This window comes from Choloepus didactylus, chromosome 3 (genome assembly GCF_015220235.1).
Source record: "Choloepus didactylus isolate mChoDid1 chromosome 3, mChoDid1.pri, whole genome shotgun sequence".
In the NCBI taxonomy this organism is placed as follows: domain Eukaryota; kingdom Metazoa; phylum Chordata; class Mammalia; order Pilosa; family Megalonychidae; genus Choloepus; species Choloepus didactylus.
The window spans coordinates 83,657,665-83,673,684 of NC_051309.1; the positions used below are offsets into that span (position 1 = coordinate 83,657,665).

The 16,020-nt window shown below is 38.1% G+C and overlaps 1 protein-coding gene across 7 annotated transcripts in view; it reads left to right on the forward strand.

The window, feature by feature from the left end:
- Window positions 1-16,020, forward strand: part of FRAS1 (Fraser extracellular matrix complex subunit 1) — a 474,784-nt gene that overhangs the window by 177,398 nt on the left and 281,366 nt on the right. For all 7 annotated transcript variants that reach the window (XR_005215891.1, XM_037830061.1, XM_037830063.1 and 4 more), the window contains exon 4: window positions 9,190-9,282. Coding sequence is in view for 6 of the 7 variants with exons in the window: in XM_037830061.1 (XP_037685989.1) it covers window positions 9,190-9,282 (93 nt within the window). In the remaining variant the exon portion in view is untranslated. The remainder of the gene's footprint in view (window positions 1-9,189; window positions 9,283-16,020) is intronic.

Consider the following 16,020-nt stretch of genomic DNA (forward strand, 5'->3'; position numbering starts at 1 on the left):
CATCAGTGGTGTCGCATGAACTAGAACTTAATTCCATTTTAATGCATATATTTTAATATTATTTTAATGCTGAATAATATTCCATTTTGTGCATATACTATATTTTGTTTATCCATTGTTTATCCAAGTGTTCATACACACTTGTATTGCTTCCATCTTTTGGCAATTGTGAATAAGTCTGCTATGAACACTGGTGTGCAAGTATCTGTTCAAGTCCCTTCTTTCAATTCTTTTGTGTATATACCTCATAGCAGGAGTGCTGGGTATATGGTAATTTTATACTTAGCTTTCTGAGGAACTGCCAAACTGTTTTCCACAGCAGATTCTTCATTTCACATTACCACCAACAATGAATGAGTGCTCCTATTTCTCCACATCCTCTCCAGAACTTGTAAATTTCTGTTTTTTTAATAGTAGCTATTCTAATGGGTGTGAAATGATATCTCATTTTGGTTTTGGTTTGCATTTCCCTAAAAGCTAATGATGTTGCGCATCTGTTCATGTGCGTTTTAACCACTTCTATGTGCTCTTTGAGAAATGTCTATTCAAGTCTTTTGCCCATTTTTGATTGGGTTGTTTGTCTTTTTATTGTTGAGTTATTGGCTTTCTTTATATATACTGTCTATTAAAACCTTATCAGATATGTGGCTCCAAATATTTTCTCCCATTGAGTAATTTATCTTTTCATTTTTGTGATAAAGTCATTTGATGCACAAAAGTTTTAAATTTTGTTTGTGTTCCATTGATCTGTTTTTTATTTTCGTGCTTATGCTTTGGATGTAAAGTCTGAGGAACCATTTCCTAGTACAAGTTGCTGAAGATGATTCCCTATCTTTTCTTCTAGTAATTTTATAGTCCTGGTTCTTTTATTTAGATTGATGATCCATTTTGAGTAATTTTTATATATGGTGTGAGACAGAGTTCTCCATTCATTTTTTGGTACATGGCTATCCAGTTCTCCTTGAACCATTTGTTGAGGAGACTGTTCTTACCCAATTGAGTGGACATGGCAGCCTTATAAAAATCAATTGGCCATAGATGTGAGGGTCTATTTCTGAACCCTGAATTTGATTCCGTTGGTCTATATCTCTATTCTTGTGCCACCACCGTGCTGTTTTTGACCACTGTAACTTTGTAATAATCTTTAAAGTCAGGAAGTGTGATTCTTCCAGCGTCATTCTTCTCTCGCAAGATGTTTTTGGCTATTCGGGGGCTCTTACCATTCTGAATAAATTTGATGACTTGCTTTTCCATTTTTGCAAAGAAGGCTGTTGGAATTTTGATTGAGATTACATTGAATCCGTAAATTATTTTGGGTAGAATTGACATCTTAATAATATTTAGTCTTCCAGTCTGTGAGCATGGAATGTCCTTCCCTTTATTTAGATCGTCTTTGGTATCTTTTAGCAGTTTTGGCAGTTTTCCATATATACATCCTTTATGTCCTTAAATAAATTTATATCTAAATATATAATTCTTTTAATTGCTATTGTAAATGGAATTTTTCTTGTTTGCCTCCTCTAATTGCTCATTACTAGTGTATAGAAACATTATTGATATTTGTGTGTTGATCTTGTACTGTGATACTTTGCTGAATTCGTTTATTAGGGCTAGTAAAAATTTGTTGTATATTTTTCCGTACTTTCTATATAGGATCATGTCATCTGCAAATATTGGAAGTTTTACCTCTTCTTTTCAGATTTGGGTGACTTTTTTTTCCTACCTAACTGTGCTGGCCAGAACAGCTGATACAATGTGGTGTCACCAAAAAGTGGTGACAGTGGGCATACTTCTCTTTTTCCAGATCTTGGAGGGAAAACTTTTAGTCTTTCACCATTGTATATGATGCTAGCTGTGTGTTTTTCATATATGCCTCTTACCATGTTGAGAAAATGTCCATCTATTCCTATTTTTCTAAGTGTTTTATAATCAAGAAAGTATTTTGTCAGATGCCTTTTGTTTGTCAGTTGAGAGATCGTGTGATTTTTTTCCTTTGTTTTGTTAATGTAGTGTATTATATTAATTGATTTTCTTTATGTTGAACCACCATTGCATACCTAGGATAAAACCAACTTGATTATGGTGTATAATTCTTTTAATGTGCTGCTGGATTCAATTTGCAGGTATTTTGTTAAGGATTTTTACATCTATAGCCATTTGAGAAATTTGTCTATAATTTTCTCTTCTTGTAGTATCTTTATCAAGCGTTGGTATTAGGGTGATGGCCTCATAGGATGAGTTAAGTAGTGTTCCCTCCTGTTCAATTTTTTTTCAATTCAATTTTATTGAGATATATTCACATACCATACAATCATCCATTGTGTAGATTCAGCTGTCCACAATAGCATTATATAGTTGTGCATTCATCACCACAATCAATTTTTGAACATTTCATTACCACATGCAAAAAAGAAGAATAAAAGTTAAAGTAAAAAAAAAACACCCAAAACATCCCATACCCCCCATCCCTCCCTATTATTCATTTACTTTTTGTCCTCATTTTTTTATTCATCTGTCCATATGCTGTATAAAGGGAGTGGGACCCACAAAGTTTTCACAGTCCTACGGTCACGCAGTGTAAGCTATATAGTTATACAATTGTCTTCAATAATAAAGGCTACTGGGTTGCAGTTCAACAGTTTCAGGTATTTCCTTCTAGCTATTCCAATACAGGACAAACTACAAAGGGATATCTATATAATGCATAAGAATGCCCTCCAGAATGACCTCTTGACTCTATTTGAGATCTCTCAGCCACTAAAACTTTGTTTCCTTTCTCTTCCCACTGTTGGTCCAAGAAGGCTTTCCCAATCCCATGATGCCAGGGCCAAGCTCATCCCTGCAAATCATGTTCCATGTTGTCAGGGAGATTTACACCCCTGGGAATCATGTCCCACCTGGGGGGAGGGCAGTGAGTTTACCTGCAGAGTTGGCCTAGAGAGGCCACATCAGAGCAACAAAAACAGTTCTCTGGGGGTGACTCTTAGGCACAATTTTAAGTAGGCTTAGCCTCTCCTTTGCAGTAACAAGCTTCATAAGGGCAAGCCCCAAGATCGAGGTATCAGCCTTCTAAATTGGTAGCCCCCCAAAGCTTGTGAAAATATCATTAGTTCCCTAGGTGGGGAACTTTAATATTTCCATATTTCTCCCCCCCGTATCTCAAAGGGGTTTTGCAAATACATCTTTATTCTCTGCCCAAATTACTCTGGTGTGTTTTGGGGCTTCACACTAACCTGTACAAACCAACCAAATTTCACTCCGTATTCAATGTTCGATGTACTTATGTTGTTTGAATAAACTGACCTTATAAGTTAAATTAAATAATGGGTTACAAAAAATGTAGATTTTGGACCTAATAAACATCTCTTCCTTTGGTCTCACACAGAAATTGAAGTTTTAAAAACACTGTCCATATCATCCTTTACCACTTAGTTTAATTTACCTTAGTCCTCACCAAGTCCATTTCATTCATATTTCTAATTGAAGTCCAGTCTCTTTTTTCAGACTCCTTAACATTTTCTGTGTGGGGTAATACTGACATTCATAACTGTTGGACTCTGGCTCTGATTCTCAGGTGTCACACAGATACCTAGAGTTCCAAGGACCAACCAGATAATACACAAAGAGCTCAGCATCTCAGAATTTAGAAATAACCATTACAACTCAGAGATAGATGTAACTGCTATAAGAGCTTACAATCCAGGAAACTTTACAATAAGCCTTCCCCTGATAACCTACGCTCTCAGACTCAATTCTCAGAGCTTGCACGTTATAGTTATTAGTTAGGTATACCAATGTTTTTCTAATCATTTCTGGTTTATTTCATTCAACATACTGTCCTCAATGTCCATACACCTCACAACCTCACTCCTTCTTGTAGCAGCTCAATATTCCATTGTATGTATACACCACAGTTCGCCATTCTGCTCATCAGTCGGTGTACCCTTAGGCCACCTCCATCCACTGCAAATTGTGAATAGTGGCAACATAAATCCCACTGTGCAAATGTCCATGCATGTACCTCTTTTCAGTTTGTTCAAGTATATACTCAGTAATCAAGTTGCAGGACCCTGTGGCAACCCCATGCTTAGCTTCCTGTGGAACCACCACACTGCCCTCCAGATGGCTGCACCATTGTAATTCCTCACCAGTGATGATTAGGTACATCCCTTTTTCCACATTTTCTCTGGCACTTCTATCACCTGTTTATTTTTCAGATGTTTTTATTCATATAACATACATTCCATCCCAAGTAACAAACAATGGTTCCCTGTTTAATCACACAGTTATGCATTCACCATCACTATCTATATAAGGACATTTCCATTTCTTTTGCAAAGAAATAGGAAGAGGCCAAAAAAGTAAAAAGAAAAAAAAGAAAAAGAGCAAGAAATGACAACTAAAAAGCAATAAAAGAAAAGATAAAATTAGAATAAAATACAATTAAAAAGTCAGACAACACTGACACCAAGAATCCCATACTTCTCCCTTATAGCCTCTTATAGACATTTAGCTTTGGTATATTGCCTTTGTTACAATTAATAGAAGCATATTACAATGTTATTGTTAACTATAGACTCTAGTTTGCATTGATTGTATTGTTTCCCCAATATCACCCCACTTTTAACACCTTGCAAAGTTGACATTCATTTTTTCTCCCTCATGTAAACACATATTTGTACATTTAATCACAATCATTGATCACTCTAGGTTTCACTAAGTTATACAGTCCCAGTCTTTATCTTCTATCTTTCCTTCTGGTATCCTACATGCCCTAACCTTCATCTTTCAACCATACTCACAGTCATCTTTGTTCAGGGCACTTACATTATTGTGCTACCATCACCCAATATTGTGCTCCAAACCACTCTCTCCTGTCTTTTCCTAGCTGCCTGTAGTGTTCCCTTTAGTATTTCCTGTAGAGCAGGTATCTTGTTCACAAGCTCTCTCAGGGTCTGTCTGAGAATATTTTAAACTGTCCCTCATTTTTGAAGGACAGTTTTGCCAGATAGAGAATTCTTGGTTGGCAGTTTTTCTCTTTCATTATCTTAAATATATCACACCACTGCCTTCTCACCTCCATGGTTTTTACTGAGAAATCTGAACACAGGCTTATCAAGCTTCCCTTGTATGTGATGGATTGCTTTTCTCTTGTTGCTTTCAGAATTCTCTATTTGTCTTTGATGTTTGATAATCTGATTATTAAGTGTTTTGTCATAGGTCTATTTGGATCTATTCTGTTTGGGGTATGCTGTACTTCCTGGATCTATAATTTTATGTCTTTCATAAGAGATGGGAAATTTTCAGTGATTATTTCCTCCATTATTGTTTCTGCCCCTTTTCCCTTCTCTTCTCCTTCTGTTACACCTGTGACATTTACATTCATGTACCTCATGTTGTCATTCAGTTCTCTGAGATGGTGCTAATATTTTTCCATTCTTTTCCCTGTCTGTTCTTTTGTGTGTAGAATTTCAGATGTCCTGTGCTCCAGCTCATGAATCTTTTCCTCTCCCTCTTCAAATCTGCTGTTGTATGTCTCCATTGTGTTTTTCATCTCTTCTATTGTGCCTTTAATTCCCATAAGTTCTGCCAATTGTTTTTTCAGGCATTTGAATTCTTCCTTATATTCACCCCAAATCTTCTTTATATCCTTCATCTCTTTTGCCATATCTTCCCTCAACCCATTGATTTGATTTTTGAATTGATTTAGCATATTTGTTTGAAGATCTTTAATTAGCTGTTTCAATTCCTGTATTGCAGTTAAAGTGTAGATTTGTTCCTCTGACTGGGCCATATCTTCATTTTTCCTAATGTGACTTGTAATTTTTTGTTGTCTAGGCATCTGGTTTCCTTTACTACCCCAATCATATTTTTCCCAGACCTGACAGACCTAGGTCTCAGGAGGATGGTTTTATCAGTACAAAGTTTCCTTGAGGAGCATGTTGTCAGACTTTCCTGTGAGGCCTCTAGACTCAGTGCTTTTTCTATCCTGCCCAGCAGGTGGCACTTGTTAGCCTGCAGCTCCCCACTGGTGTAAAGAGGTGCAGTCCCCAAGGGAAGAGATGTTTATTTGGTGCAGGATATATATCTTCTAAAGCACACTAAGTAATTTAACTTGTACTGTCAATTTATTCAAACACCATAATTACATGGAACTTTGAATAGGAAGTGGGATCTGGTAAGTTTGTACAGGTTAGTGTGAAATAGCAATGCATCCCAGAGTAATTTGGGCAGAGAATAAAAATATATATTCAGGGCCCCCCTGAGGAGCTGGGGGAAAATGTGGAAATGTCGGTCACCCCCACCTGGGTTACTGCAGGTATTTTCATGGACATTGAAAACTGACAATTTGGTATGCTAGGCCCTCAATCTTGGGGCTTGCACTTATGAAGCTTCTTGCTGCAGAGGAGAGGCTAAGCTCTCCTAATTATGCCTACGAGTGTCTCCCAGTATACTTCATTGCTCAGATGTGGCCCTCTCTCTCTGTCTAGCTAAGTCAACTCAGCAGGTGAACTCACTGCCCTCCTCCCTACATGGGACCTGACTCACAGGGGTGTAAATCTCCCTAGCAACACAGGATATGACTCCCAGGGATGAGCCTGGACCCAGCATTGTGGGATTGAGAAAATCTTCTTGACCAAAAGGTGAAAGTGAAATGAATGACCAGGGGATTGACTAGGAATATCCAGTTCCTGGAAGACATGTCAATGGTGATTCTGACAGATATTTGCATGTATCTATCTATCTGTCTATGTATCTATATAGTCTGTATGGATATAAAATATGGATATATGTATGATCTATTACATATGGTTATAGGATAGATACAAATACATGGTAGATAGATAAGTTTGTGTTGGGGGTTGAATCATGCCTCTCACAAAAGACATGTTCAAATCATAACCCCCAGTCCTGGGGATGGCCATCTTTACTGATGGCTCTTGCCCATGCAACCACTTCCCAGTGCTCCAAATATAAAACCTAGAGAGGCAGTAGGTCTGTGTGTTCCTTGTAGCCCACAGCATACCATGCCATGTGGGGTTACATGGCTGGGTGGTAAGAACACCCTGCCTCTTGCCCTCCAAGCACTGACATATAAAATTCTTAGCTTCTCCTTTAGCTCAAAATCATCTTTTCTCTTTTATACCTCAAGGTCAATAGACCCAAGAACATCATTTTTATGAAATAATGAATGTTGTTTTTATGAAAGGAGTTTTAAGGGCCGTATCTGAAGGTTAGTTTTATATAAATCAAAGAAAAATAATTTTGAGGCATAACATGTCTCTTGAAGTCTTCCATTCTACCTGCCTTTCTTCCTCCTGCTTCCATGTTGGCATATAGGCAACACTTGGATTATCTCAATCTCTATCTTTATGAATTTCTTAGTGGAAATTAGGCCTAATGTACTTGTTTTTACATTTATTGTCTTAGGGGAAATTATTCAAGTGTAGTTTCCTCTGGGGATTCAGAGGGCACTTTTCTGAGAAGTTCATGGAAATATTGGTCCATCCTTTTTAAAAAAGCATTAATGTTGCTTAATATATGTGATTTGATAAAATTCCATGACATCTAAATTTGGTCCTTTTATCATGAAGAATTTGGTGATCACTGTTGTTGATAGACTTATCTGTTTAATGGATTAATAGTTATATTAACTATTAAATAGTTAATTATAAATCATTTAATAGATATAGCATGCATATATTTGTATATGTATGCGTGTATGTGTATTTTTAAATTCTATTGATCGATTTCTCTTTAGGCGTTTGTCATGAGGATGTCATGGTTTCCTGGCTAAGGCAGTATCTCATAATCATTTTTGGTCAAAATTGCTCATTACCCTCTCTGAATACCTCTGGCCTTGAGGAAATTCTAAGGTATACAATGAAGGAATGAGAGGAGTGAAAGGATCTGTCTTAGATTTCCAGCCTGCTATGATAAATACCACACAGTGGGTTGGCTTAACAACAGGAATTCACTGGCTCATGGTTTCAGAGGCTACAAGGCTTGCTTTCTGCAGGATAGGTAGCATTCTGGCAGGCTGGCAATCCTTGAGTTCCTTGGCTTTCCCATCACATGGCAATGTCCTCTTCTTTCCTTTCCGCGTTCCTGCTGACTTTCTGTTTCCAGCTCTTCTCCACGGCTTTCTCTTCCATGTCCAATTTCCTTTGCTTATGAAGACTTCAGCCATATTGTATTAAGCCCACCCTCATTCACTTTGGGCAAACCTTAACTAATAGCATCTTTCGTGGTCCTATTCATAAATAGGTTCACATCCACAGGACCAGCGTTTGGGACCTGAACATACTTGTTGTGGGGATATGATTCAATACCTAATAGGTTACAATGAGAGAACCACTGTATCCTAAAGACAAACTTACGCTTGTTGCTCCATAATTTTAATAACTTTGAGATAAACAGATTCATTGCAGTGGCAAATGGACGGTTAGTTATCACGTGACAACTCCCCAGTAAATCCTGGGTTATCAGGTGGTGCCTCATTCCCTTGATAGTATCACATTGAAGGCAAATACAATTACAATTACAAAAAGCCTTGAAAAACAATATAGATCTTTATTGGAGCCTGGGAATTCTATACTGCTCACCGCAGTATACATGATACCTCCCCAACAATGCTGTTTCCTCTCTAAACTTTGCCCTTCTACCCCCTGCCCCATGTGCCTTGCTGCTCTTCTTCCCAGCTAAAAGTTAACCATTAGAACTTCAGCTCCCACCTGCTGGCTGCATGAGGCCCCTCTAGGATAGCCGGAAGACCTGCCAGCTCTGTGATCACCCCCACCCTAACCTTCTTCCTCTTGCAGATAGAAATAGCAACCTTAGGAATATATAGTTCTTTTCTCAGCCTGACTACTTTTCTTGTGTGAAACTCAGATGGAACATTTCTAGTGAATAAAATTCTTCCCTTCATTACATGTGAAAAGATTTAGGCAATTTTCAAGAAATTACTTTGACTAACGGATTCACTTTGTATTTGAGAGAAGCTTGTCTTGACAGAGAGAATCCTTTTGTTAGTTATTCAGTTTAGCCTCCCTATTGTTGTCACCCATGGAAACTTAGGAGATGTAGTGAACCTAAAATGACTTGGGGTCCAATGAACCATTGTTACCTTTTGGCTGCTGCTGCTACTGCTGCTGGTATTTTACACTGAGCTGTTTCCTAAATATTCAGGGAGAAGTGCTTCAAATAGCTGCCAACCAGTGCTGCCCCGAGTGCGTCTCGAGGACTCATGGATCTTGCCATCATGAAAGAAAAATCCATGGGGTAAGTGTTTTCTGACCCAAGGTTGATTCTGTGTCTCTAGATCATTGATAAGGGAAAGCTGAATGTTAAACTTCTGTGATGAGAGTTTTTTTCTTCGACTGGGCTGTGAAGGACCAGAAACTCATTTGACTTTCTGTGGGCATTTAGGTTTCTTGAATAAAATTAAAACTGTCCTATTTATTCCATAGGCCCTACATAGATATTTGTAGATTGAATTTGTATCTGTATAAAGGGTTGTCTGGGAATGTTGATGTTGAAGACATTGTGAGGCTGAATAAAGAAAGTACAACCTTGCCTTTGTACTACATGTATTTTTTCATTTGATACTTATAAACAACTATGAAAGGGTAAGTAGAACAGATATTACTCAAATGTTAAAGATGAAAAAAAACTGAATGGCAAAAAAGCTTATAATTTGGCCTAGAACTCAGGTTTTGTGACTCATAATTCAAGGCTTTTTCCACTGAGTAGATACACCTTAAATCAGCTCTATTGACAGTTTAGGCCAGATAATTCTTTGTTGTGAAGGGCTGTTCTATATATTGTAAGATGTTTAGCAACCTCCTTTGCCTCTTTTCACTGGATGCCAGTAGCATGCCAACCCCAGGTTGTGAAAACCAAAAATGTCTACAGACATGTTGTGAAAACCAAATCGTCTACAGACATTGCCAGCAGTGACCCTTTGTCCTGCTTCCATTTAGAACTATTGCTCGAGAAATCCATCCTAAAGTTCTTTTATTATATTTAGGAATATTAGGTATAGTACTGATTTAGAAAGTATCATTTCTAAGGTTTATACTAGAAATCCTGAAAATAGAATGGATAGAGTTCATCTCCGCTCATACCTAAATGTCAGCCCAAGGCAGCAGGTGAAGTTGAGTGTGATGGAAAGAGGATCTTCTTTGCTTTAATCATCATCTTCCACCTGATACAAATCTTTCCCCGAGTTAGTGTCTCTACCCATTCAGGAGAGGGCATAAGTTAACAGGATTCAATATATCCACTCTAGGCTGCTATTCAGTTTGTTTTCCTAAAACTCAGTGAATCCAGTGCACCTTTCCCCATGGGACAGGATCATCTGACTCAAGCTACTGTCTTGTAATTATACGAGGAAGCCACTCTTTCACTGGTGCACAATGTGTTGCTGAAAGACACCCGAGCAGGATCTATGTTGAGAATGTCTTCATAAGATGTGTCACCATGTGCTGCTCAATTCAGTCTGTGTTACATAAGGTGTTGTAAACTTTAAATGCCGCAGAACAGGATCCCCTGTGAAATGGAAAGTGCTCTAGGGCAGATTGGTAATGGAAATAATGCCAATTCATAGTGATTGGAATAGGTATGTATTCAAGGTGAGGAAACATCAAGCTGAATTTTTCAAATGAAGGAGCAGCTGGGAGCCAAAATGAGGTTAGGATCTGGGAGAAAATAGTCATCTCAAATAAGAGTTCTGTCCAGGATATGGGAAATCAGAATTCAGTAATTCTTTGAATGGCCTATTCTAATGACACTTACTATTTGCTCTCTCATATTACATTTGTGTACATGTATAATCTTCTTATCTTGATTTAAGATGCCTGAGAACTTTGACAATAATTTCTATATCATAGTGATCATCCCTGTCTGCCACCTAAACTGATACTTAACCTTGAATTTTTCCTAGAGTAGGTGCTCAGTAAACATTTATGAATGAAAGAATAAAACAATTAGTAAATGCCTTCTCCAGCTACTCTATCCCATGGGCATGCAGGTCGTTGCCCAACTACTGAGGGGTTGGACAGGTTTAGGAGCACAGATCTGCTGCTGAGTTAGAAATCTCCTTGGCCCTCTACCTTTCCTGGGAGAGAGTTCAGAAAGTGCCTGTGTTCCTCCTACCTGCATCCCGTGCAGTTCATTCCTTCTACTATGATACATCATGTGGAAAGCTCTAAACTGGGTAAGAACATGCCCATGCATTGATTTCCCATATGCAACTTTCAAAATTTATTCCTTCAGAAAGTATTAAAATTGTATTTCCATTACTTGATATAACTGAGAAAAGGGCTGAGTCTTAGTCTTAGCCTAGAGGAGGGAGATCTCTAGTTGTCTGCTTCTTCAAATAGAACTAGAAGGCTGATTTTTTCTTTTCATTGAGACAAAATCTTCTAATTTTCATCTAATTTGAAATGAGCATGTTGCTTGTCTTCCTGTCTTTCCTTCCTTTCTTTATTCACTTCCTCTGGAGTTTTAAAAAATTCTTCTTAGTGTTCTCATTTGTGCCAGTTAAATGTTTGTCTGGGTTTGGTCTGAGTCTTACCTTGTCACTTGCATCCCTAAGTTTCCTCTGACTCTTGCAGCCTTTTCTTTTTTTGGCCTTTCAACTTGCTTAGGAGGCAGCTTCCAGAGCACTGTCTGTCCTGCTCAGCAGTCTCTGGCTTGCATTTCATAGGGCAAGTTACGGAGACTCTCCCAGTGGCTACAAAATCGCCTGGCATTTTAAGAACTTTGGAATGGTGATGTGAAATGGAAGCCTTCCTCTAAGAAAGAGATATGGAGGCTTTTAGGATAGAGTGGGTGTGGCAGGGAAGGTAACCTAGTTGAAGTGATACTGTGTCCAGAGAATAGGGTTCAAGCAAAGCACAAAGGCAAAGATGAGTTGGGTCAGGGCTGCATGAGAAGGCTGCCCTGTAACAGAAGAGCTGAGCTGTGCTAGAGGATCTCCTTTGCTTGCCGAGAGTCAGCATCTTATACAACTGGCATTCCAGCAAGTCAAGACAAGTCCTCAGATCTTCCCTGGAGGGAGGAAAACACTTGAGCCTTTGGCTGATTCCAGGGCTCTTTGAGAGTGTTGTATGGACTTATTACAGTCAGGATTTAGGGGACTGTTTATCCATGACCTCCCCAAAGCTATCCCTTCAAATTAACTTTTGGGTCTGTGCCAGCCTTGCCAGTCAGTCATGGAGACAAGACTTAAAAGTGTTTTTCTAAAGAATGCTTTTTCCCTGTTCTTTCCCCTTCTCCATTAGTTTGCAAAAGGTAGGGGATAGGACTATTAATCCCCTTTATTTTCCTCTTTGCTCATCTAATCCTAGCACCAGCAAATGTCACATCTGAAAGGATAGTGCTTGAAGGTTCACTGTAAAAGGACGTGGCAGGTGGCACTGCCCTAATGCCCACATCTGATTGAATAGAGAAGTGGGGACAGAGGTTTGTTCATGTTGCCTGTCTGTGAGATTAAAAGGAGAACTAATTTATGTGTGTGAGAGAAGAGATGAATATTGAATTCTGCAGCCTCGTTCTTCTTAAAGTAGGGTATGTGATTATCATATGCACTGAATATTCCCATATATTTAGTATTCTTGGTCTATAACTTCATAACAGGAAGTAATTATATGAAGAAAAATTATTTTTTGTTCTGTCAGTAAACCAAGCAAATACTTTATGACGTTATCTTTCCTTTGGATTTATGTCAACAGCCAAGCAGACTTATTAGTTGACTACACAAAACAATGTATTCAAGCTGTTGTCTGTAGAATTTGCTTTTGCCCACTGTCAAAAATCTCATATTTTCAAAAGGTATTAATGAGGTTAAGATGGTACAGCTAATGCCTGGTCTCGTGAGAACATTGTTCTCTGTGTTTATTATTCCTTGATTTTACAGAGCTCTCTTTGCTGCTAGAGTGTTTATTTTTTTTAAAATAGCGTATGTGTAAAGGAGTATGGAGAACACTATGAAGTAATAATAATAAAAAAAACTGCATGTGCCAAATCCCTCAATCTTAGGCTGGGCTTTACATGCATTATTAATTTTCAGAACTCTGGTGAGAGAAGCATCCCTGTCTTAGGGGTGGGAGTAGGAGACAGACATGGAAGGGACTTATGTTACTTTCCCCAGATCAAAAAGCCAGTTAAGTGAGAGTGCCAGCGAGAGATGTGGGAATAGTTCACCCCCTTCGCTCCGCACACTTTGGATCACCATCTGGAGCTTTTTCTGTGACTTTGACATTAAGCAATGGAGTGCCTCCGCCGAATGTTCTCTGTAATTCCCATAACTCCCAGCTTATTGTGAAGGGAGAACCCACTGCTTAATTTTATGTCTCTTGAGTTAGATAATAGATTCATATCATTGGAGAGCTCAGAGGTACTGGAGAGATTAACTAATACAGCCCTCTCATTTTACAGATGAAAAAGCTTTGGTGATTGACAGGTTATTAGTATAATTAATTTTGTGGTCTCTGTCAAAAGGTGGTGTGATCGCTAATGTTTAAGAAACAGGAGTTAATGTTTCTTATTAGGAGAAAAAAACAAGCACTTGTTTTAATGAAGTGAAATGTCAAGATGTTTAGAAGCAGTCTTCTAACTTTTAAGAAAGCAAAGTTCACTGCTAGTTGGTTTATACACAGACTTCAAATTGAATCTTATTTAGGATATGTAAGTGATTCATTAGATCGTTTAAATAGCAATCTGTTTTCTAATGGCAAAAATAGAAATATGTTTATTGGTGAAAATTTGGAATATATAGAAAAATATACAAGCTGAAAATTAAAAACAAAATCACTAATAATCCCAATACACTGAGAACCACTTAAACTGAGAACCACTGTTAATGTTGTCAAAGAAAAATTCTGCACTGGACCGTGAAACAGGCAAGAAAGACTTTATTCAAAGCTACATGCAACAGGGAAGAGAGAGACCAAAAGGTTATTGTGTGTATGCCTGTGTGCACGTGTGTGTGTGCACATGTGTGTGTACATGTGAGAGAGAGAGAGAGAGAGAGAGAAGAACATCACAATAGGGGAGAGAGAGAGGGCTCAACTCCCCTGAAGCAGAGGGCATGAAAGTTTTTAAGGACTAATGGAACAGGACTGTAAGGGGAAGTAAAGCAACGCAGTGTGTTCATTACATGATGGTCTTTCCTGAGTTTATTTTTGAGGCCAGGTGGAGCATGTTCTATCTGGATTCTATAAGGAGCAAGCTAAGGGAGGTTAGGGGCCTAGAGACAAGGAGAAGCCTATCTAAAGTTTAGTCAAGCCAAGGAGAAGTTCCAGTTTCACAGGTTTCAGATAAAATTCAACATTGTCAATATCCTTTCAGTTTTGGAGGGAGGAGAGGTGACAGTGGAGATAGATAGATAGATAATGATAGATAATATATGTAGATATATATATTTATACAATTGGGACTTTACTGTGCATACAGTTTATATTTTCCTTTTTTTACATAGCATTAACATTGCAATTAATAACATTATATTGTAAATAGTTCCCTAGAATACTATTGGAGGACATGATTTTTAATGATGTAGAGTTTATTATTATTTGGCATTTGTGTAGCTTCCAATTTTCACTAAAATATTTCCAATTTCATTGTAAATAACAGTGAGATGGAATTCCTTGTATGTCATATAAGCCTTTTTGTGTATTGATCATTTTCTTCAAATAACTTGTTAAAAGTGAAACTGATAGTTCAAAGCCTCTAAAAGGTTGAGTATTAAGGCTTGTAAAACCTACAGTCATTAAAATTCAATTTAAAATGTTCTGTGTCTAATGATAAACACAGTGGGAATATCACTGATAGTGCAGCCTCTTTTCAAGTGTGGTTACGTTAGGCAGACCCCTCCTAGTTGAATTATTCTAGGCTCTGTAGAAAGGGATGGCTATCTGTATATGAGAATCCCATTTCACTGCTGCTTCACCAACACTAGGCACTATGAATTTTTTTTTTCCAGTTTCAGTTATTTCTTTATTATGAAATATATATACAAAAAGGTAATATCTTTCAAAGTATGATTTAACAAATAGCTATACAGGAAATTTCCAGTTATTATGAGTTATAGTACCATAGTTTCAGCCATTTCCTTATTGTGAAATATAACATATATACAAAAAGGTATAGCTTTCAAATTACCATTTAACAAGTAGCTATAGAACAAATTTCAAAGGATGCTATGGGTTATAGTTCCACCATTTCAATTCTTTCCTTCTAGCTATTCTAATGCCATAGCAACTAAGAAAAAAGAAAATTGTATAATGATTCAGTATTCATTACCCTTTGTTAAATTCCATTTTGTCTGTTGCTACCCCTTCCTTTAGTTCAGCCACTTTCCCAATCTTCAGGGATGTCTAGGCAGTGACCACCCTAACCTGTTCATGTTGAAAAGGGGTGTCAACTTTGTGAGAAAGGGGTACACATCTAGTTGAGCTTCTTGAAGAGGCTATTGCCTCTGGGTTTTGGGGCTTAGCTAGCATAGGAGCACTCTGAAGGATCTAAGTTTCTGATGAATAAACTTAGTGAGTGAAACCTTTTTTAGAGTCTCAGATAGGGATCCAGGTATTCTTTAAGGTTTTTGGGACTGCTGTTCACTTGGGCCTATCTATTGTGGTCATTTGGCATACATAGGTGAGGCTTGCATAGGAGTAACCTCCAGGACAATCTCCTGACTCTATTTGAATTCTCTTAGCTGCTAAAACCTAATTTTGTTGCCTTTCTTTTCTTCCTTCTGGTTAAAAGGCATTCTCAATCCCTCAGTGCCAGGTTCAGGCTCATTTCTGGAATCCATGTCCCATGTTGCCAGAAGGCTCATTCATCTTGGGGGTCCTGTCTGACATTGGGGGGAGGGTGATAAAGTTATTTGCAGAGTTAGGCTTAGAGAGAGAAAGTCCATATTTGAACAACAAAAGAGGTTCTCTGGCGGTCACGCCTAGGCATAGCTACAGGTGAGCTTAGCCTCATCTCTACAGCCATTAGTTTCACCTGAGC